The 24257-nt window shown below is 37.6% G+C and overlaps 1 protein-coding gene across 3 annotated transcripts in view; it reads left to right on the top strand.

Moving 5' to 3' along the window:
• Positions 1-24257, top strand: part of KDM7A (lysine demethylase 7A) — a 51771-nt gene that overhangs the window by 9903 nt on the left and 17611 nt on the right. The window contains exons 2-9 of one of the 3 annotated variants that reach the window (XM_058191244.1): positions 6809-6894; positions 12873-12990; positions 13386-13546; positions 13912-14053; positions 15387-15573; positions 17817-17979; positions 20649-20736; positions 22000-22106. In XM_058191244.1, the coding sequence (XP_058047227.1) occupies positions 6809-6894; positions 12873-12990; positions 13386-13546; positions 13912-14053; positions 15387-15573; positions 17817-17979; positions 20649-20736; positions 22000-22106 (1052 nt within the window). Of the gene's footprint in view, positions 1-6808; positions 6895-12872; positions 12991-13385; positions 13808-13911; positions 14054-15386; positions 15574-17816; positions 17980-20648; positions 20737-21999; positions 22107-24257 lie in introns of those variants that run through there. The other 2 variants (XM_058191246.1, XM_058191245.1) reach the window with 2 other exon arrangements.

Below are 24257 nucleotides of genomic sequence, written 5' to 3'. Positions count from 1 at the left end.
TTAACATTCATATAAAAAGCAATAGTAGCTGTAAAAACTAAAAGGAAAGCACATCTTAATCCATAGAAACAGTACCCCCATTTATGCTAACTGAAGTCATAGTTATGGCAAAATGAGTTTCAAAAGTTTTTCAGACAAAGTAGCTTGGGGGGGAAAAAAGAGTGAGAAAGAAGAAGAAATACAAATGATATTAGAGCCATCCCTGTACTAAATCACACTAAGGAAGTAACAAAGAACCTTTAAGTATGCAGATAGAGTCATACTAGGTTATAATATAGATTGCATTAGCAGCCCTTCCAAAATCTGCAGGAAAAGTAAAAGCAAATAAGTTTTTATAAATTCTCAGGTTTGGAAAGAGATATTTCACCTATTTCCTTCTTACCTGTTCCCTTGTTTAGTGTATCAAGAAAAGTCTGTTATCTTACTATAAGGAAAATATTTTGTTGTTTAAATAAAAGAGTTTAATGTAGCATCTGGTTTATTTTATATGGAAGATAGTTCACGAAAGTTTGACAGTTCACTTGAGTTCAATCCTGTCTTTTAAATTTATATTCAACTGAGCAGTTTTGCTCTTTCTGATTTATTCCCAATATCTGCATGTGATGCTTTAAATGTAGTCACTTGGTGGTGCTGTAGTAAATATGTTTCCACTTAAGCATTATTTCTGTTCCCTATGTATTGTACAATACTATTCCAAAAATCGTCCAGTGTTCTTTAATTCAAGCTCTAATTAAAGGCAAACTGAATTTGTTTTCAAAGTTCTGGGCAATATCTGAGCTACTCTTTAGTAAACAACATTCAGAAAGTGATCACTGAGAAATACTGTATTGTCAGTATAGCAGATTGTCTCAGTTTGATGTTGTTTGAGAGATTCTCAATAGCCACTTGGGCTAATACAGGTTTAGAATGCTGCATTGAAATGGAAGTGTGAAGTTGTGTTATAAAATATGTAACAGCGAAAATATTGCTTTGATGGGTGAAGTATAAGTATTTTAATGATTAAAAAACTTGCCAGGATAAATGTGGATTTTATATATATATATTTGTTTTCTGAAGTTTTCGCGAGTGTTTGTATGTAGGTCTTTGGTTATTCGGGTTTTCTCCCGCGTAAAATTGGAAGTGTCTTGGCGACGTTTCGACGAAGTCTCATTCGTCATCTTCAGGCTTCAGCTTCGTGCTTCTGGGAGCAAAGTGTGATTGCAGTTGTTTCAACAAAAAGTTGTTAAAAAGGAAGAAACAACTGCAATCACACATTGCTCCCAGAAGCACGAAGCTGAAGCCTGAAGATGACGAATGAGACTTCGTCGAAACGTCGCCAAGACACTTCCAATTTTACGCGGGAGAAAACCCGAATAACCAAAGACCTACATATATATATATAAAACTTATCAAACTACAAAATACAAGTGAAAATAAGGATAGTGGGTAAGGGAGAAAAGGGGGAAGAGAGAAGTCTAGGGTAAAGGGGAAACAAAAAAGAAAGCATTAACTTTCAACTCTTCAGTGTAGTAGAATAATGGTAAGACTCCAGCTTCAACTTTTTACTTTTGCATGCTTAATGTATACTAGCTATTTTTATAACAATAAACTTATCAGCAAATCCCAAAGTCAGAGTTTAATTTTTTCTGTCTCAAGCATAAAATCGAGAAAAAGTTTTCAAGTAGAAATGAAATTGGATGTATTCTTTTCTTTTAATTAAAGCAGTTAATTTGGCCAACTCAGCTAATTGCATCATTTTATCCAGCCATCTTCCATTGTGGGAATTAGGGTTTTTTCCAAATTTGCACATACAGTATTCTTGTTGCTGCCAACATGTATAACAACAAAGTTCCAGATTTTTTTTCAAGTTCCTTATCCATTAAACCTAGAAGAAAAGTCTCTGGTTTGATTTTTATAATCATTTTGAGAATTTCTATATTAAAATATGAATCTTACCCAAGTATCCCTTTGCTTTATCAGAAGTCCATCAAACATAGTAAAAATCTCTTCTTTACATTTCCATTTCCAACATACAGTTGAAATACCTTTATACATTTTTGATAAATAATTAGGTGTTAAATATCAACAGAGCTTCATTTTATAAATTTTTTTGTAAATTATATTCAGTGTAAATTTTAACCTTTCATCCACGTTTTCTTATTGTTCAAGTATTATACCCAAAGATTTTGCCCATTGAATCATACGGTGCTTGACATACTCAATTTCATTTTAAAAAAAATCCCTTTGCCGCAGAGATGGGCTTCACATAATTTAACAACCAGTTTGCCTAGTGCAGAACCCAAAATGTGAGCTTACGTGTGGCTTCAAACACTCAGCGATTTCATGTGCGCGGCTTCCAGCACACAGCTGCCGTGAGTAGTAGATGAGGTGTGTAAATCAGCTGGGCTGCGTGGGTGGGGCAAGTGAGCCAGAGAGTTAGATAGGATGGGATTGGCTATCTGTCTTTCTGCTTAGTAGCTTGAACTTTCCTTCAGCTGAAATTGGTGATATTGATATTGGTGAATTATCACTTTCAACCTACTTCAATTGTTCAACACAAATTAGTATATCTATTTCAAACAGTTTCCTATACCTGTAATGTGATTCTGTATATGTATTGCAGATTTTTTAGTTTTTAATTCCTAGGGTAATTCACATTTGTATAATTTATGGGGTACATATGTTCTTCAGGAAGCGCAGTCAGGGAGTTTTGGTCTTAGTAAAAACCATATATCAGATAAATATGTACAAACATCCCCCCTCCCTTAGTAAAAGTAATAATTTCATGGAGAGAAGAGTTGGGCAAGAAATAAATTATTTATTAAATATTCTTTCACATTATACTTTCCTGACTAAGGTTTACTTTTATCAGTGCTCAGATAATTTTTTCGTCTTATCCCAGTAGCTAGAGGCTCTGAGATTCTGGATCAGAAACAGAAGGTTTCAGCTGAACCTTGACAAGGCTGGGTGACTCCAGATTTCAAGGCCTACTGGTTCCAGGACTATACCATCTTTGTTTGTTTGTTTATTTGTTTATTTGTTTATTTCATATGGCCTAACAGAATACAGTGTTAGTGTATAAAATTCACAAAAACAGCATATAAAATGTGTACGAAAATATAAAACCAATAGTGTGAATTATTTTAAAATGCACAATAAAAATGATGAATAAAATTAAATTATGTATGAGCAGTTACTAGAGTGCCTAAACTTATGGCTGAATATCTAGATTGTTTAGTGATTGGATAGCAGTGCCCTCTAGATGATGTAGTTCTTGAAGGGAACAATATAATGAACAGTTTGGGGGTTGTTTCCACAGTCACAGTTAGTCAAACCAGCTCCCATTTGTATTTCCAATATTGGCATCTGCTATGGTTAGTTTGGATCTGGTTGTCCAATTTTTCCTTGGAGGATCAAAGCTGGAGAGTCATTGTACTGGATCAGACACAAACAGATCTGGGTTAGAAGTTGCCCTTTCCTGGTGCCATACTCTCTAAATATCAAAGCCTTCTCTGACTAACTGCTGTAGAAGTTTCCACCATGGGTTCCAAGATTGAAGTCTGAGTATTTGATTGTGACAGTCATTGTGTCTAGGTAATAATTGATTTGCCTTGCATTTTTCCCACTCCCTGTTTAAGGCTGATTCTCTTCTAAGGTATGGGGTTGGTGTGTTAGATAGTAATGGTAGCCATTTGGAAGGTGTCAATTCAATAGTTCCTGATATTAGCCTTATAATATGATTAAGCTGGGTGTCCATTGCATTTTGTATGAACACTAATTAATAATACAGGGTTTGGGTAATATTTAACCACCCAATATATCAAAGCAAGAACTGATATCCTGCAAGCTGTAAGACTTGCAGGTGCCAGAAAATTTATGTAGGGTATTGTTCCTGGTTTTTATTTTATCCATTGTTTTTCTTAAGTGTTCCCTATAGGTTAAGGACTAGTCAGGGGTCATTTCTAAATACTTTGGATTAAGATTAAACTTCAGCAGCTGTTCCTAAATTCCACTTTTGGTGTATAGTTAGCTTGTCTGTTGTTCAAGTGAAAACATGCAACTTTGGTTTTGTTAATGTTGGGTTTCAGCCTCTAGATTTCAAAAAAACTTACCCATTTTTAAAAAACCATTTTTGAGGGCTTTTTCAGAAGTATTAAAGTCTTCAGATTGTTTTATCAGCGTGATGTCATCAACATATATAAACTTTCTTACAGCAATACCTGGTAGATTGATGTGTATATATTAAAAATAGTGGAGCCAGCATAGAACGTTGTGGCAAGCCATTGTTTAACCTATACTTCTGGCTAATTTGACCTTCTAGATCAGTGGTTCCCAACCTTTTCTTGTTTGAGGCACAACCTTTTCTTGTTTGAGGCACCCTTGGAAAGCCTTTCAAAAGTTCCCGGCACCCTTATAAGGAAATAGATATTTAAAATCTCCGTAGCTCAAAAGTTCCCGGCACCCTCAAAAGATCTCACGGCACCCCTTAGTGCCGCGGCACACTGGTTGGGAACCACTGTTCTAGATGTACTTCAGTGTATCTGTTTGAAAGCATACTGTTGAGTAGAATAGCTCTTTTTTTTACAAGGCACAATGCGTAAAAATTTTAGAATCATCCCTTCTCTCCACACTATATGGTAGGTCAATGGTAGGTTGATGAACATGGTGACAGATTTTTTGTCTTTGCTGAAATCCATTCTGTTTAAGATGAATAATTTGTAAGAAATGCTTAAGAGCACTATAGATCTAAAATCTTCTGCAGATTTCCCCTCTTTACCAGGTTTAATGATGGCTACAATTTTTGTTCTTTACTGCTGGATGGGATTACACTGCTCTAGACAGACCTGGTGGCCAATCTGGAGATCCTCCTAGACTCACAACTCCTACTGATTGAACAGGTGGCAGTTATCGCTAGAAAGGCATTTGCATAGTTTTATCTTGTGTACCAATTGCACCTGCTCTTGAATGGTCAGACCCTACTCATGGTTACTCATGCCCTAGTCACCTCCAGATTGGACTATTGCAATGTGTTCTACATGGGTTGCACTTGAAGAACTTCAGTGTTGTGGGCAGCTACAATGGTGGGGGGTAAGTTATATGTATTCCTACAACAGTGCATGTTACACCTCTGCTCAGTGATCTGCATTGGTTGCCAATTTGGTTCTGAGTCCAATTCAAGGTGTTGGTTTTTTACCTTTAAAGCTTTTCAGGGCATTTCATAAGCTCTTTAAGAGAGAGCCTCTCCGCAGTTACATCAGCCTGCCCCAATAGATCTGCCAGAGGAGGTGTTTATTTGTTAATTTTTTGCTTAAATTTATTTGTCACCCATCTCAATCATAAGGTGACTCTGGGTGGATATTATATCAGCTATGTTTGGTGGGTCCCAGGAGATGTGCCTTCTCTGTCATTGGCCTGCCTTATGAAACATTCTTCCCATTGAAATTAAACATAATTATGTTATGCAAGCAGGTGGGGATAGGAGAAAGGAAGAAAGGAAAATATTTCAAATTTATCTTAGCACCTAGGGAAAATCTTAGTTTTGAAATTTAAATTTCTAGCCTTTAAATTTAAAGAATATTGATTGATTTATCAAACTGGTATTGAATTTCACTAATAGACTACTGCTGTGATTGGTGGATAGTTTTGATACATGTTTAGATTCATGGATTTATCCATTTTTCAGAACTTACTTTCCTCTGCCCTCTGGGGGACTACTGAAAGACTCCTTGATGTTCTTTGACCTTGGTTGTTTGCAGACATTTCATTACCCAATTAGGTAATATCAGTGCTAGTAAGTGTGGGGTTTGCTTCTTCCTTATATACAGTAGCTTGCCCTGCCAGTTGTTGGAGATGTGGTTTCTCCTTGGTAGTTCCTTGATTAGGATATTGTTTGATGTTGATGGCTGGTGTTAATCCCTGCTTATCTGGGTGTAGGCTGCTGCAGATACTGTGTTCTGGTCTTTTTCCCCCCCTTTTTTGTTTTTTAATTGTTCATTTGTAGTAAGTAAACATGGTTTATCTCTGATTTGTCTGAATGTCAAACTTCCAGGAATTCCTTTGTGTTTTTGATTTAGCTTGGTGTAGGATGCTCACAATTTCCAATTGAAACAGTGGATGAGTCTGTCATATGTTGGAGGATAAAGACTTTTCATCGTGTCTTCTGACTGCTAGTTGGTGTTCATGGATGTGTTCTGCTGGTGCTGACCCTGTCTGTCCTGCATAGTGGCTGTTAACACCCTTACATTGTATGTTCTGATGACATATGACTCTGTAATTTTCCTGTTTTTTTTATTCTTGGGCTGCTAGTTCTTTTGGTTTACTTAAGATATTTAATTAAGTAAAACTAAGTAAAGTTTCAAGTTTAAGAAAGAAACAAAAGGACAAAACCACACCTCTATTAACACTGACAGGGCAAGCTACTGTATATAAATAGGAAACAAACCCCACGCCAAAGAGCACTGATGATGTTACCTAGTTGGGTAAGGAAATGTCTGCAAGCAAACAACCAAGGTCAGAGAGCAGCAAGGACTTGGTAGTTCAACCCTGAGCTATATATATTCTTATATAAATAACTGGATTACTATAGGAGTTTTGGCAGTGTTCCTGCATTACTTCCACATGACTGATCATATGTTTTAAAAAATATAATCTCTTTGAAGTCCATTGGATTCAAAACACATTGTAAACATCCCACTCTACAAGGACGGACTGTGAGATAGTGATCTTCCTCAAATCATCATTTGAGTTAATTAGTGAAATTATATTTCAACTTCTGGAAGGCTGATACTAAAATAAAATTCCTGAAATTTGTTTGTTCTCTTTTTTTTAGTTGTGTCAGAGTAGAAGAGCACCATGCTGTTGATATTGACCTTTACCACTGTCCCAATTGTGCAGTTCTACATGGACCCTCCTTAAGTAAGTGATGAATTTTAAAGCATTTTGCACAATTTAGGTTATGATGGACTCAATACTGCATATAAATAATCATGACTATCCTTGATAATTATGCAATGTCATTTTGAAGTTATATTTCAATGTGGTTTATACTCTGATTTTACCTTTAACTGTTTGCATCATTAACAAAGGACATTTGTTGGAATCTGCTATATCTATTGATTACTGCAAGAGATTAAGCTGTATAATGTTTAATAGCAATAGCACTTAGACATATATACCACTTCATAGTGATTTACAGCCCTCTCTAAATGGTTTACAGAGTCAGCCTATTGCCCCAAACACCCTGGGTCCTCATTTTACCAACCTCAGAAGGATGGAAGTTTGAGTCAACCTTGAGCCAGTGGGGATCGAACTGCTGGCAATCAGCAGAATTAGCCTTTAATACTGTATCTAACCACTGCGTCATCCCAGCAATAACATACTTGGGAAGCATACCACAATATGTTTGGTCAAATATATCTAAATGTATAGATGCAGTTTCAATAGATAAAACCTGTTATTAATCCCAAACTCTGAAAATAGAGTAGAAGATACTTAATCAGAATGCTTGGGCTAAACAAGAGATTGGTACTTCAGATCACTTGATTTCTAATAATTATTTTTAAAACTTGAGAGATTATTTATTTATTTATTTATTTATTGCATTTTTATACCGCCCTTCTCCCGAAGGACTCAGGGCGGTTAACAGCCAATTTATTGTATTATTATACAATAAATATACAATAAAAACAAAACTAAAATTTATATAAATAGTGGCCAAAATTAAAAACTAAGTAATATAAAAACTAAAACCCCATATAAAATTACTTAATCAGGCTAGCCCAGCTTGGCGAAATAAAAGAGTCTTCAATTCACGGCGGAAAGTCCGAAGGTTGGGGAGTTGGCGAAGCCCCGAAGGCAGCTCGTTCCAGAGGGCAGGAGCTCCCACAGAGAAGGCCCTACCCCTGGGGATTGCCAGACGACATTGTTTCACCAACGGTACCCCAAGGAGGCCCTCCCTGTGGGAGCGCACAGGTCGGTGGGAGGCTGTTTGTGGCAGTAGGCGGTCCTGTAAATAGCCCGGTCCTAAGCCATGGAGCGCTTTAAAGATGATAATCAACACCTTGAATTGCATCCGAAAGACCACCGGGAGCCAGTGCAGCCCGCGCAGGATAGGTGTTATATGGGAGCCACGAGGTGCTCCCTCTATAACCCGTGCGGCAGCATTCTGGACCAGTTGGAGCTTCCGGGTGCTCTTCAAGGGGAGCCCCATGTAGAGAGCATTGCAGTAGTCCAGGCGAGATATGAGGAGGGCATGGGTGACTGCGCAGCGCAACCCGGTCCAGAAAGGGACGCAACTGGTGGATCAGGTGAACCTGATAAAAAGCCCCCCTGGCGACGGCCATCAGATGATCTTCAAAAGACAGCCACGCATCCAGGAGGACGCCTAAGTTGCGTACCCTCTCCGTGGGGGCCAATGACTTGCCCCCAACAGTCAGCAATGGAGTAAGCTGGCTGTACCGGGAAGCCAGCATCCGCAGCCACTCGGTCTTCGAGGGATTGAGCCGAAGTCTGTTCCTCCCCATCCAGACCCGTACGGCTTCCAGACATGACGTCAACGGCCTCGTTGGGGTGGCCTGAGGTGGATATGTACAGCTGGGTGTCGTCAGCGTACAGATGACATCGCACCCCAAAACCACGGATGATCTCACCCAGCGGCTTCATATAGATGTTGAACAGAAGAGGCGAGAGGACCGACCCCTGTGGCACCCCACATAGGAGGCGCCTCGGAGTCGACCTCTGCCCTCCTGCCAACACCTCTGCGACCGGTCGGAGAGATAGGAGGAGAACCACCGATAAACGGTGCCTCCCACTCCCAGCCCCCCGAGCTGGCGCAGCAGGATACCATGGTCGATGATATCGAAAGCCGCCGAGAGATCTAATAGGACTAGGACAGAGGAACAACCCCTGTCCCGAGCCCTCCAGAGATCATCAACCAACGCGACCAAGGCCGTCTCTGTACTCTAACCGGGCTGGAAGCCGGACTGGAACGGGTCTAGATAGACAGTTTCATCCAGGTACTGAGGGAACTGTCGTGCAACCACACTCTCAACAACCTTCGCCGTGAAGTGAAGGTTGGAGACAGGACGATAATTCGATAAGATGGCTGGATCCAGGGAGGGCTTCTTGAGGAGGGGCCTCACCACCGCCTCTTTCAAGGCAGAAGGGAAGACACCCTCCATCAAAGAAGCGTTAACAATTCCCTGAAGCCAGCCACGTGTAACCTCCCGGGTGGCCAGCACCAACCAGGAGGGACACGGGTCCAATAAACATGTAGTCGCATTTAGCCCCCCCCAGTATCCTGTCCATGTCCTCAGGAGTCACAGAATCGAACTCATCCCAGGTGGAAACATCAAGACCAGCCTCCGCCATCTCACCTGGCCCTACCCAATCTGCGTCCAACCCTTCCCGAATCTGAGCGATTTTATCTTGCAGATACTGAACAAATTCTTTAGCTCGTCCCTGCAAGGGGTCTTCCAATGCTCTCTGATGAGTGAGGGAGCGGGTAACCCGAAACAGGGCGGATGGGCGGTTATCTGAAGATGCAACGAGGGTGGAAAAATACTCCCGTTTTGCCACCTTCGTTGTCACCAGATAGGTCTGAATTTGAGACCACACTAGTGTCCGGTCAGATTCGGAGCGGGTGGCCCTCCAATTACTCTCCAGGCGTCTTCTCCAGCGCTTCATCTCTCTCAGCTCCTCGGAATACCAAGGAGCTAATCGAGAGCGGCGCCGGGTCAGAGGCCGCAAAGGCACGACCCGATCCAAGGCCCTGGCCGCCGCCCCTTCCCAGGCAGCGACAAGGTCCCCAGTCGAGCCGCAGGCCAGATTATGTTGAATATACTTTATCTACAACATTTGCTTGGCAGAATACATAATTAAAACATGTAACTAACAATATGGCCATTGCTGCAACACTATGATCATGTGATTTGCATGCATGGCAACCAACTTGTGCTTATGATGGTTTGTGACTTGCCCTGCTGGTTTTCCACGGGCAGTCAATGGGGAAGCTGGCAGGTAAGGTCATAAGTTGTTCCTGCTGTTGTTGCAGCCCACTCATAATGTTCAAAACAGTCAGAAGTGCATCACATCAGAAAAATAAAATAAGTCTTTAAAAATGATCTTCTGTAAGCTTTCAGACAAATTTACAACAATTTTGCTGTCCTCCTTTGTTGTACTCCTGCAATCCAGCAGCTGTTGTCATTGTCTACACTTCAAAACAATAATGTAGCCAAGGGTTTTTTTGCAGACTGAATAGTATCTATCAATATTTAAGTAATAAAAATTAGAGTTTTTCTTCTTATTTCTTAAGTGACTTGTTTGGTCAGATAACAGGTTATCTTCTGGGATTCAAGCCAAGTGAACTGTCTTTTGTTCTTTTTTCTTTGTGCATCCTTCTCTTAAATGCAAAGAGACTGGAAGGATAAATCAAAGATAAATACATTTTTCTTTTACTACCCCTACTTCAAATGCACAAAAATTCAGAAGCAGTTTTTTTAAAAAAAAACATAGTTCGATTTTTATAAAATACAACAAACAACACATTTTATAATCTCTCCACCTCCTCCCCCAAAGTGCCCTAGTTTTCTTCATTGTCCATCTGAAGATGTGACAGCCATGTATACTGCCACTTAAGAAGCTGATTTTTAATTGCAATCCTCCTCTCCCCTTTCAACTTACTTATTGCTCTGGCCATAAAAATATTACAGTTTACCTACTGCTTTATCTTGATAAACTTGACCTTGGTATGGAATATGAAGGAATACATATAAGACTGCTTAACGGCAAAATCAAATTACTCTTTTTTTCTTTCTTTTTTCAAATCTTCATTTGGATATGCTATGTAAAGTAAATTTGCCATCGTAAACTTCACAAGGGTGGCTCCCTGATGCCAAAAATAATTTGGAAACCATTCACCCTTTTTTTGAATTTACGGGAAAAAAATATTCTAGGCAGAAGAAACTGATCCACCCAGTTTGAGATCCACTGTTTTGAAAGCTTAACATAATACCATTGAATCCTTAATGTAGTCCTTGGCATGGAAATGGCTTGTGTCCCCATAAATGATATTTATTCTAAGTACACTTCTAAACTATGCATCTTTTCTTTTACCACTTTATCCAGAATAAGCACTTTTCCAAATTCAAGGAAATTGTATATTCAATATGTTACTTCTCAAAATCCAGTCTCATTTCATTGCCACACAGTTTGTGCGTGGAAGATTCAGGGAAATATAGTTTGATATTGTTAGCAAACTAATGAAATAAACACTTCTAGCACTTTCATATATCTTTTAAGCAATGCTTGGGCAGAACTATTCAAATCTACTAGATTCTGCAGCAATAGTAATTCAGTTTATTTGTTTGATGTTGAAATGGTGCTTATTAAATGCACTCAAATCTTTTTACTGTAAATATTGAGCACCTTGTACGAAGTAATCATTTATCTTTTAATATATACTTTGTATGCTGTGATTATTTGTGGCTGTTAATATATATTTTTAGTTGGAATTGGTTAACTCAGAGGCTTTGTCTTATATTTTCTGTAATTCAGCTGCCTGTCTAAAAAACAGTCAGATGCCATTGGCTATTATCTAAAATGGTGGTTGAATTTGAAGAAACGGTTGTATACATTTGGATAAAATGATATGTGTAGTTTACATACAAATATGCATACCGAAGATTAGTAAATACAACATGGATACCACAGGGCTATGCCTAAATGTTTCTTTTGCAGCTGCTATTGAATATAAACTGTTTTGAGTTCTTGAAGGTGTGGCATTCATCCCCATCTGTTGTGATATGCAGAAAATCCTGCAGTTCCCATGACAAGCTGTTAAATAAATTGGTTTACACTATGAGGACAACTTTAATTTGAAAATATTGAAACCAGTTTTCAGCGCAGACAATCTTGTAATATTGGTCTTTTATAGACATATCCAGGCAAATATAAATCTTTTACTGCTAGGTTCCAAGTACTCTAAAGTTGTGTTCACAACGTTGGTAAGCAGAATTTGCTCAGTATGGATTTTAAAATTAAGGTTTCAGAGTTATTTTGTATAGCAGAATTTAACTGGTACATTTGAAAGGCAAGTTTAAACTTTGTAATATAATTCTGTTCATTAACATAATTGTAGCAATAGAATTTATCGCTTCGGAAATAATGGATGCTTTAGTGAGCAAGAAACATCTAGGTGGAATTATTCAAAGCGTATAGCTACATGTTACCATATCAAATATCTTGCATGAACACAGCAGACTGCAAATGATTAAAAATGTATCTCTGGAATATATTCTGTTTGGCATGATACTGAATCTTGTCGTTTAACAATTTTTTAGAAAGTTTCAATTTAGGATGTTGATATAACATTTCTATGAAGCTGTTCACAGTTTTTCTTATATCTTTAAAAATATTTCCGTTAATTCTCGATGAATAAAAAGAAATATTTTAATAATAATTTACTGGTGGCAGGACCATATCTGAAATTCATTTACATTTGCTGAGAGGAAATAGGGAGCCTAATTCAAATCCCTATTCAACAAGAAATATTCTCTCGGTGACATTGAGCCAATTATATGTGCTAAAATTAACATCTTGGGGATAGTTAGAAAATAACAGAGTGACTCATCTGACTACAGTATATTGAAGAAAGGGTAGAATGCACATTTATATTATGTTCCATGGAAATGCCCTTATTCTCCAAAAGGTTTAAAGTAGGGTACTGTACATTTTCCTCTTTCCTCATTCTTTTCCCCTTCCAATGAGATGCTAGCAAAAACACTGAGTAATTCATTACTGATAGAGAAATAGTTTTGACTAAGGCTCCTGGAGAATTTTATAGCTAAATGGGATTTGAGTCTCTTAAATTGATGGTTACATTTTTCACCATGTAGTGAAGAAGAGGAGGAACTGGCACAGACATGACTATACAGAATATGATGATGGTTCGAAACCTGTTCAAGCTGGAACCCGAACATTTGTTAAACAGTTACGTGCTCGTTCATTCCCAAGGTAAGATCAGTTGCATTTGAACATTCAAAAGTATATGTAGTTGCTTCAAATAGTGATTCTGAACTCATGCTTTTAACTATATCACTCTAGAGGATGAGTCTCATCAGGATTTCAGTGTTTACTTGTGGAAGTTAAAACTAGATATCCAATAATACTAAAGACATTCTGGAAGAATTGTTTCAGTGCCACATGTTAACATTATGATCAGTTAAAGCAATTTGCTGAAAATGATCAGATATAATAAATGTTGGGAAGGACAGAAACTTTATAGTTCACTTCAAACAAAAAAAATCTACTGCTGGAACATTCACTCGGTGTTTGAATGAAGAATGACGCAGGGTTTTTAAAAATTCTGCTTCTATTTTAAAAATAATATACATGTATTTCCTTTCTAGTGCTGATGAAATCATTTTGAAAATGCATGGAAGCCAATTGACGCAAAGATACCTGGAAAAGCATGGGTTTGACGTTCCCATTATGATACCTAAATTAGATGGCTTAGGTCTCAGGCTCCCACTTTCTACGTTTTCTGTTCTAGATGTGGAACATTATGTAGGTATGGACTGTTGGTTCAAGCACAAAAGGGCAAAGAAAAGTAAATGGGTTTAAATATTCTTTTCCTGAAATATTTTATGGTTGTGACATTTTCTGAGAACGCTTGAAGATGAATTCTCCAAAGCTTTGGTTTCAGTTGTAAGCTTTAAATATGTCTTGAGATTAATCTAATCTGAATGAATGGAATATTCAAAACATTAATGCTTCACTTAGCTATATTTTTTCTTTAATAGTTTCAAGATTTTCAGAAAAAATAGATACAGTTACGTAAGCATAAATTATTATATTCCCATAATCCTGAGATGTAATTTCTATAGACCTTTGTTGACTGGTTTATGCAGTGATTTAAATGTTTCCTTTTTACAGGTGGTGATAAAGTGATTGATGTTATTGATGTGGCAAGACAAGCAGATAGCAAAATGAAGCTCCATAATTACATTAAGTATTTTACAAACCCTGAGAGACCAAAAGTATTAAATGTGATAAGCCTTGAATTCTCAGACACAAAGTAAGTATACAATTTTCATATATATATAAAATGCTTATATTTTAAACTGTAATATATAACAAAAATTGCAGATTTTCTAAATAGTTGCAATAATGAAATATGAAGTTGAAAGGTGGAATATGACAATTTGGAGATAAGTGCAAATAATTGATTATGATGTATACTTAAAGCTTGATGTTACCCTAAACAATTTAGGTTGAAAGGATGAATCAATGCAATTGCTTTTTCTTTGGAAAGGGCTTATCTACATATTTTTCTTACGTGTTTAATGGTCTGTGGGAATGACCTTTGTGAAAATGGGGAAGAGATACAACCTAGGAAATAATCAGACAGGTGATGCAGGAATCCCCAGTAGCTTAAAAGAGAAAGAAACTTAGAAAAGATATTTCCTCATGGATGAAACAGTTAAAAGAGGTGGCAGGAATTTTTGTACTTTCAGACTTGCAAGATTCTGTTGATGTAGCTTTAGAATGAAGTAAAATTCAGTTCATCTAGTTGTGTTTCCTATCTGGCTTATCTGAGAGGGCTGACAAATATATGCAAGACGAATAAAAGTATTTTAAAAATGTTTGTTAGAGCTTATGTTACTTTAAAAAATACTCTTTATGTTAAAAAATGAAAATGATGTATCTAAACCAAATATATTAGCAAATGCTAAATGTACACATTGTATTTAATATTGTAGTTCTGCATAGAGATCAGCCTGTGTAGGATATTCTATATTTTAGAAAAATAGTCCACTAAAGCTACTCTGTAATTTCATACTATTGCATGACTTCTAATTATTTAATTTATGAATTAAGGCTCCCGATATAACTCTTTTAAAAATCCTAGCAGCCTGAAAAATATTTCTTATCGTGCAATAAGGTAGTGATCTTCCCAATTTGAAACTACATATGCAAACACACATATAGTCATAACCATTTATTTATTTAAAATATAAAAAAATACTTGATTGAATTAACCACTAATCTCTTCTTGAACATTTTGACCAGTAAGAAGAACAGTTCTAATTTGAAATAAGGGACCATTAATTTTGCTATATAACCATTATATTGTGTTGATATATGTAATAATTTAACATTTGGATTTAGATGAAAACTTTCATTCTATTTTTTCAACTCTCATTATAGTCCACTTCAGAGAATGTGTAACATAATTGAATAAGTTATATAATGTACTAATTCTCTATCTTTGGTGTTAACTGTTCAATCTAAATAACAGTACGAATCAAAATATTACTAGAGAGAAAAGATTTTTCATATTTGCATATATTAAGAAATCCTTAATCATATTCTTATTCAAATTGCATTTCCTGTTTTGAATTTTAAAGGATGTCTGAGTTAGTGGAAGTTCCTGAAATTGCCAGAAAACTTTCCTGGGTTGAAAATTACTGGCCAGATGACTCGGTCTTCCCTAAGCCTTTTGTTCAGAAGTACTGCTTAATGGGAGTTCAAGATAGCTACACAGATTTTCATATTGATTTTGGGGGCACTTCTGTTTGGTATCATGTTCTTTGGGTAAGAAAACTTTAATTTCTTTAACATGCAAATGTACTGTATTCATTTTAATTTTTTTAATGTTTTCTTTTACATACCACAACTTCTTCAGTGAAAGGAAAAAGGATTTGTCTCATATATATATATATATGTATGTGTTGTGTCTTGCCCGCTCTCACCGCAGCCGGGGTCTGCTTATCTGCTTCCGAACGCTGAAGAATGTCCTCCCGGCCCCAGCCCTGGCTCCATGCCCAGACAGGCTGAGGAGGGGGCATCTCCCGGCCCCAGCCCTGGCTCCATGCCCAGGCAAACGGAGCAGCTAGACCCCTCCCCCTCCTCCACAGCATGTGAGCCTGAGGAAAGTTTATTTCCAACAGCTGCTGATTGGAGTGACCCTCGCATCAGAAGACTGGATAGGCGGAGGCAACAGAAGGAAGGGAGGGGCAGGCCTTAATGAGTGCTGAGTCATGGAGCCACACCCCATGGCCTATATAAAGGATCTGCTTTCTGGCAGTCTCTGAGTCAGGCAAAGTTGAACTTATCTTGCTGAAGTCACTTTCTGGTCTCCTGCCTGCTCTGAGGACTTTGCTAGGACTTTGGGCAGAGCTGCAGAGGCAAGCCTGATTCGGATTTCCCTGACCCGGCCGTCAGCGGAGGAGTGGGACACGACAGTATGTATGTATGTATGTATATATGTAGGTCTTTGGTAGTTCGGGTTTTCTCCCGTGTAAAATTGGAAGTGTCTTGGCGACGTTTTGACGAAGTCTCATTCATCATCTTCAGGCTTCAGCTTCGTGCTTCTGGGAGCAATGTGTGATCGCAGCTGTTTCTTCCTTTTAACTGCTAGTGGGGGTTTGAACTGATTGGGTGGGATCTTGGCTGTGCTCTGATTGGCTGGGGTTTTTTTTGTGCTCTGATTGGCTGGGGATGTGTTCTGTTTGGGTGGGGGCTTGGTTGTGCTCAGATTAGTCTGAGTTGCAGGGGGATTTAAGCTGGTGAGCTGCATTGCTTTTGTTTGGCTTCGTGTTTGTGGTCGTGCTACATCTTCATAGTGGGTGTCAGTCTGCTGCATGTATGGATTGGAGGGGTTTGAAATGGCTAATGTTGCAGCTGCGGTCTGGCTTCTGGTCCTTGGTCATGCTTCATGATCAGTGTGGGTTTGGGTCTGCTTTCTGGGTGGATGTGTGGTAGTCACATCCTGTGTCACTGTGTCCTGTGACATCCTGTGTCACCGCACATCCACCCAGAAAGCAGACCCAAACCCACACTGATCATGAAGCACGACCAAGGAAAAGAAGCCAGACCGCAGCTGCAACATTAGCCATTTCAAACCCCTCCAATCCATACATGCAGCAGACTGACACCCACTATGAAGATGTAGCACGACCACGAACACGAAGCCAAACAAAAGCAATGCAGCTCACCAGCTCAAATCCCCCTGCAACTTTGACTAATCTGAGCACAACCAAGCCCCCACCCAAACAGGACACACCCCCAGCCAATCAGAGCACAAAAAAACCCCCAGCCAATCAGAGCACAGCCAAGATCCCACCCAATCAGTTCAAACCCCCACTAGCAGTTAAAAGGAAGAAACAGCTGCGATCACACATTGCTCCCAGAAGCACGAAGCTGAAGCCTGAAGATGACAAATGAGACTTCGTCGAAACGTCGCCAAGACACTTCCAATTTTACACAGGAGAAAACCCGAACTACCAAAGACCTACATACAAACACCCGTGAAAACCTCAGATAGATAGATAGATAGATAGATAGATAGATAGATAGATAGATAGATAGATAGATAGATAGATATATTGCAGTAGACATTTCTAAAATTCTGTTTTCACTTTGTCATCATGGGGTACTGACTAGATTAATGAGAAAAAATGAATTTCAACAACTGTAGAATTGGGTTCTGCAGCATAACAAAATTGTCAAAAGTGAATGGGGTCAATATTTTCTGAATGCACTCTATGTGTATGAATAATGATTGGAGAAAATAATACATGTTTCTCACTTATTGAATTGCTTCTTTTGCTATCCGCAAAGAAAATTGCATAGATTTCTGAATTTGCCTAACCAGCTGGTTAGATTTGAGAATTTTTCTCCCATTCTATCATTCTTTTTCTAACTCCAATAATTACCTTTTAAATAGCAATACAGTTCTATACTTTCATTATGTTGCAACCCTATGTAATATTAATGGTGATAGTACAAAATTGTCGAAGATGTACAACATGTAATGAAATGTCTTCTGTGCATAGGGTGAAAAGATTTTCTACTTGATCAAACCTACTAATGATAATCTGGCAATTTATGAATCCTGGAGTTCATCTGTTACCCAGAGTGAAGTGTATTTTGGAGATAAAGTTGACAAATGTTATAAATGTGTTGTAAAGCAAGGACATACCTTATTTGTTCCAACAGGTAAAAAGTTATTTCCCTGTCCATTAACTTAGCAATGTATTGGAGCTTGGCAACTAATGTTCAGAGAATTTTTAATTCAATTTAGCAATTAGGTTTAAATTTAGGAGATGCAGATAGGAGCTGAGACAGGTAAAGAATTTGAAAAAGAGTTAGAAGATAGCTAAAGAATTATCTATTTGTGTATTGTGCATATCCTACCACATTTTCAATAATTGTGTATTCAAACCAATGGTGAGATTCAAATTTTTTTACTACCAATTCTGTGGGCATGGTTTGGTGGGCGTGGCATGGGCATGGCAGGGGAAGGATACTGTAAAATCTCCATTCCCACCCTACTCCAGGGGAAGGTTACATTTCCTCCCGATCAGCTGGGACTCGGGAGGCAGAGAATAGATGGGGCAGGGCCAGTCAGGGGTGGTATTTACCGGTTCTCCTAACTACTCAAAATTTCCGCTACTGGTTCTCCAGAACTGGTCAGAACGTGCTGAATACCACTTTTGATTCAAACCTGTGGAAGAATTTCAACACTGCTATTTGTTACTCTATGCTCTATTAATGTATACAGTAATTATATTTATTGTAATGTCACCTTCGGTGAGATAGGCAGCAATATAAGTTTCATAAATAAATAAAAAAAACAAACATTTTTTTAAAAAAATATATTGTTTTAATTATTCAAATATCATATTAATTCTTTAAGTTAGTATAATAATTGATAATATGATACGGCATTGGTTGTATTGTATTTAATTCCCACTTTAGTTCCAGATTTGATTTGTAATACAGTTTGGCAGATTCTTCAGAAAAAAAGTTGATTTTTGAAATTTTTTTGATATAATGGAGATTAAATCTCAAGGCATTGAAACCATTAATCCATATTTGTTTGTTTCTGTTAGAATTAATGATGTTAATTGGCCTATTATTTTTATTCATTTGAATTTGAATTAAGTCCTTAGGTTGCATCTGGTAATCTGTTTTGGGTTGTAGGTACTATGAATCACTTAACAACCGCCTTACTTAGCAATGGAAATTCTGGTACCAATTGTCATAAATTGAGGACCACCTGTATTTTGTTTCATTAACCTCAGAAGCTGCTTTTTATTCCCTCCTGGAACCCAGATTGTCATCATGTTATTGGTTTTCTCTAAGATTTTTAAAACTAAATTGAATGTGTTGCTCCATTAGTAAATTATTGTCATTATTGCTTAATTTTATTTTACAATTTCAATTTTTATTGAAAATATGTAAATATTACTATGTATTTTACTAATTATTGACTTCTATGGCTATCTATCAAGAATCTATGGATAGCACCAGATATAAATGTAATAAATAAAAATACTGAGAAATTGAGAATGTTCCATATATTTAAGATTTGTGGACTTTAACTCCCAGAAATCCCAAGCCAGCCATGCTGGGGAATTCTGGGAATTGAAGTCCACAAGTATTAAAGTTGCCAAGGTTGGAGACCTCTGCTGTATTAGACAGATTTCCTGTTGAAAAGTAACCTGTAATACTAGTAACACATATAGAGGTAGTTTTCAATTTATGACCACAATTGGGACCTTAATTTCCATTGCTAAGTAAGGTGATTGTTAAGTGAGTTGACCCCTGTCTCTAACCTGCCAACTCCAATCTTGGGAGTTGAAGTCCACTATAGAGCACTGCACACCAGAACAACTAGATACAAGAACAGTTTTTTCCCGAAGGCCATCACTCTGCTAAACAAATAATTCCTTCAACACTGTCAGACTATTTACTGAATCTGCACTACTATTAATCTTCTCATCGTTCCCATCACCAATCTCCTTCCACCTATGACTGTATGACTGTAACTTTGTTGCTGGCAATCCTTATGATTTATATTGATATATTGACCATCAATTGTGTTGTAAATGTTGTACCTTGATGAACGTATCTTTTCTTTTATGCACACTGAGAGCATATGCACCAAGACAAATTCCTTGTGTGTCCAATCACACTTGGCCAATAAAATTCTATTCTAAAATTCTATTCTATTCTATTGAAGTTGCCAAAGTTGGAGATCCCTGTCATATGGGGTAAAATATTTTTAACTATATAAGCAAATATTCATTTCAGTTATATTTGGTAGTCCAAAGGCTTTTTTTTAAGTTTTGAGATAAAACTAGATAGAAAAATGAAATTTAGCTTTCAAACTGATACTTGTTATGGCAGGAAGAGTTGTTTATTTACATTAGATATTTATCCTACCTTTCTTACTTTATAAGTAACCCAAGATGCCAAACATACCGAATATTCCTTCCTCCTCCTATTTTTCCCACCACAACAACCCTGTGAAGTGGTTTGGGCTGAGAGAGTATGACCGGCTCAAAGTCAACCAGCTGGGTTTCATGACTAAGACAGGACTTGAATTCATAGTCTACCACTTTCTAGCCTGGTGCTAGAAAGTTAAATTAACCATTAAATGAAACCGATTTGATTTTAGAGATTTTTGGTTACGCTTTTGAGACAGCAGACCAATACTGTACAACTGAAAGATATTGATATATTGATAGTCCAATAAGATAACAGTAATACGATGATAAAACTTTGATTTGAACAATATGTGGGTTGTTAAAATAACTTGCCTCTGTTGTGCTTTTGGGAACAAAATATTGTGCATATATAGGCTTAACTTTTTGTTTCAGGATGGATTCATGCTGTACTCACTTCTCAGGACTGTATGGCTTTTGGAGGAAACTTCTTGCACAACCTCAATATTGGCATGCAGCTCAGGTTAGAGCTGGAAGTTCTTCTTTTATCCAACTATTTGCTTCTACAAATGTAAACATGTTTTTGATTGATTGATTGATGTTAAATCATTTTCTGGTTTTATAAAGACAACATGCTGATATTTTGCAAAGAATAGAGGGATTATCTTCATTTGATGATCTCCAAATGAATAGATTAACAAAATTACATTAAAATAGAAATTGGTTAAAAAGGTATGAAAGAGGAATATATATATATATAATCAAAGTTAATTGAAGGCTAGAATATCCTGGGGTGCTGATGTTAACACCCTATGAACAACAGCCTTGACTTCGGTTTATTCCCCAGTTAAATATTATGCCAGCATGTGCCTTAACGGTGCCCACACCCAAATGGTTGATGTCCAACTCTGCCAGAAAATGCATATTATCTCTGGTACATTGCATCCCACTCCTGTGCATTGATTACCAATACTTAGCAATATCAAAGCTCCTGGGCTTCGGGCAGGGAGAGACTTCCAAGCATACCTGGGAGACTCAGATCCTCTTTCTGCTCCCTCCCCCCAGGAGAAATAATCATGAGAACACTGGTATTTGGTAGTGTTTTCTCCTCCTCTACGAACCATTTCAGAACACTTCCAGAGGGATTGGGAAAATATTAGCAAATGCCAGTATTTTGATCCCTTCCTCCATGTGGGACGATTTCCCTCCCTACATTGAAAAGAGGGGAAATCCTCTACTGGGAAAATGGAGTGGAATGCCCACTCTACTTGCGACCTTCCTGCCAACTTCCCCGTTGACTTTCTGGGAAAGCCAGCAGAGAAGATAGCATATGGCAATCATATGATTTCAAGGCACTTAGTCATTAAGTCATAAATGTGAACAGGTTTCCAAAATAATTTTGTGATTGGGGATGCGGAGGTGGCATAATGTTCTGCAATGTCTAGAAATGCTTTATGGGCAGTAAAGCACTTCCGGGGCTATTGTAACTATGAACAGTCATTAAATCATTGGTCAACAGACAAGGACTACTTCTAATAGCAAACATCTGTCTCTTGATGGTTGAATTCATGGAATTTATAAAAATATATTCATATATCTGAATGCAGTGGATGGAACTTTTAATCCTAGAACATGAAAAACTTGTCAAGCACGGTTTACTACACTTCACCAGGTATTTTAGTAAATTTTCGTTGTTAGGGAATATTTTATTTTGCTACACATCGTGAACAAATTGAACAGTGATTGCATATTTATATAAAATAATCCTTCTGAATTGTTTATTTAGGTGTTATGAAATGGAGAAAAGACTAAAAACTCCCGATCTTTTCAAATTTCCTTTCTTTGAAGCCATCTGTTGGTTTGTGGCCAAAAACCTAATGGAAACTTTGAAAGGTAACTAACTAATTTAATATTTTAAGAAGGATTTGAGAGTAGGCTTTTTTTACAATGATTTAGTGAATCTGTGAGCACATCATAGCCAGAGAACCAAGTTATTTATACTTTGCAATTAAGAAAAATCAGGGTAGCCAGTTTATTCAGTCTTAAAATATTATGCAAGCTATACTAATTTAAATGTTTGCACTTGAACAAATAGTAGCAAGCCTTCATATATCATCCTTTTCAATATTCAAAGGCTTTGACAAAGGAAATAAATGCATTCCCTTTCCTCCCTTTTGGGATATGTCTTCAAATAATGATGCCGAGTACAATTTTATGGATATGAAAATAAATATTTTTCCACTCTAAACTGACTGCTGTTTAATTCCCACTATTTTTTTCTTAAGTACCTACTCATTTTCACCTCTTCTACACCACTCTCTTTCTGGAAGGATTGATTATGCTGTTATAACTATGTAAATCCTGATCCCCAAGCTTGCCAGGTAGCAGTTTGGCTAGCACATGATTCACAGTGAAGATACTCTGTGGAATAGCTATCCCTGCAGATTATCCTACGATGCACAATTTTAGTGATTTGTACACCCATAGTGCTGGCACAGATGGCTGCACAGATGGCTTCACATAGCTGCAGGATTGCCCATGCATGATTTAGAGTTCTAACCAATTTCTTTGGCTTTTCCATGTTGATGATAGTAATAATAATAAAACTTGGCATGGTTGTGGGGCTTGTATGTACTGAGGAGGATGAGAGCTATGCCAGAGGTTCAACTATTCTGGACAGGTCTCTTGAGAGTCAGACAAAGAGTGTTTCTCCCATAAACAATATTGTGAGATGTAATTTACAGAAACTCATACTAGCTCAGTTATCACTTAGGTCAACAAGGACTGCACTAGGTGTTAAGAGTTCCTGAACATTTGGAGAGGTTGCAGAACTCAAGACTGTTGGCTGAGCAACTAGAGCCAGCAGCTGCAGAACTATTAGAAGGAAAGATGTTTACCTGTCACAAACATACTGAGATAGAACATAAAGAAATAACAATCTGTTGTTATAGATCAAGCCCAACAAGAAGAAAATACTTGAAATGAATGCACAGTTCTAAAAAGAGCAATATCCAGAATCAGAAATAACAGAACAGAGGCTAACAAGTCAGCATTGATTTATAATACAAAATAAAAGTATTCATGGAAGCAGAATTGGAAGAATTGCAAAGGTCTACCAAGGGCAAAGAAAGCCTTGCAAGAAGCAGCTCAGACTGTAGAGGCAAACCAGGGGGAGTTGACGTTAGAGGAAGTCAGCACTGCTATTTAATTGTTTTCATTCCAAAACCAGGTACCCTCTCCTCTACCTTAGAAAGAACAGAGCTTTCTAACTAAAGAAGTAGAAGAATTGAAACTGACCCAGGAGCATAGGAACAAAAAATCAATTTCTAATTGACAAGATGATTCTGGAAAACTGCAAGAGAAAGAAGACCAACCTGAATGTAGCATAGAGTGATTAAAAAAGGCATTCAACTCCCTGCCACATGATTGGATAATCAAGCGCCTTGAAGGAGTCAATAGAAACATCAGAAGATTTATAACGAGGATCAATGGCACAATGGAAAAATGGTTCCTGGTCAATAGTGATAGACTGGGAGAGTTTAATATCAAGAAAGGAATCTTTCAAGGAAACTCACTATCTCCTTTGTCATGGCACTGATTACTTTGCCAACAATATTGAATAACTTAGGCCATGGCTATCAGACATCAAAAACATCTACCACATTATCCCATTTCCTTTACGTGGACAACCTAAAGCTGTATGGTAAAACGTTGTCTGAAATAAAGTTTCTGCTCAACACTGTCCTAATAAACAGCCAAGATATTGCAGTGGAATTTCGACTGGACAAAATGTGGCAGGCACACCATCTCATTCATTACCTGACTCCATATTGATTCATTACCTGACTCCATAGTCTCTACTCAAAATCCCAAAATCTTCAACCAAAAACTGTCTACTATTGACCTCACCCCATTCCTAAGAGGACTATAAGGGGCGTGCATAAGAGCACAATAGTGCCTACCGTTCCTGTCCTATTGTTCCCTTCATTATATTAAATTAATATAGTTGATGCATATTTTTTACTCATATATATATATATTTTC

This window comes from Ahaetulla prasina, chromosome 7 (assembly GCF_028640845.1).
Source record: "Ahaetulla prasina isolate Xishuangbanna chromosome 7, ASM2864084v1, whole genome shotgun sequence".
In the NCBI taxonomy this organism is placed as follows: domain Eukaryota; kingdom Metazoa; phylum Chordata; class Lepidosauria; order Squamata; family Colubridae; genus Ahaetulla; species Ahaetulla prasina.
The sequence above is the reverse complement of the archived record's forward strand: the minus strand, read 5'-3'. Positions and strand labels throughout refer to the sequence as shown.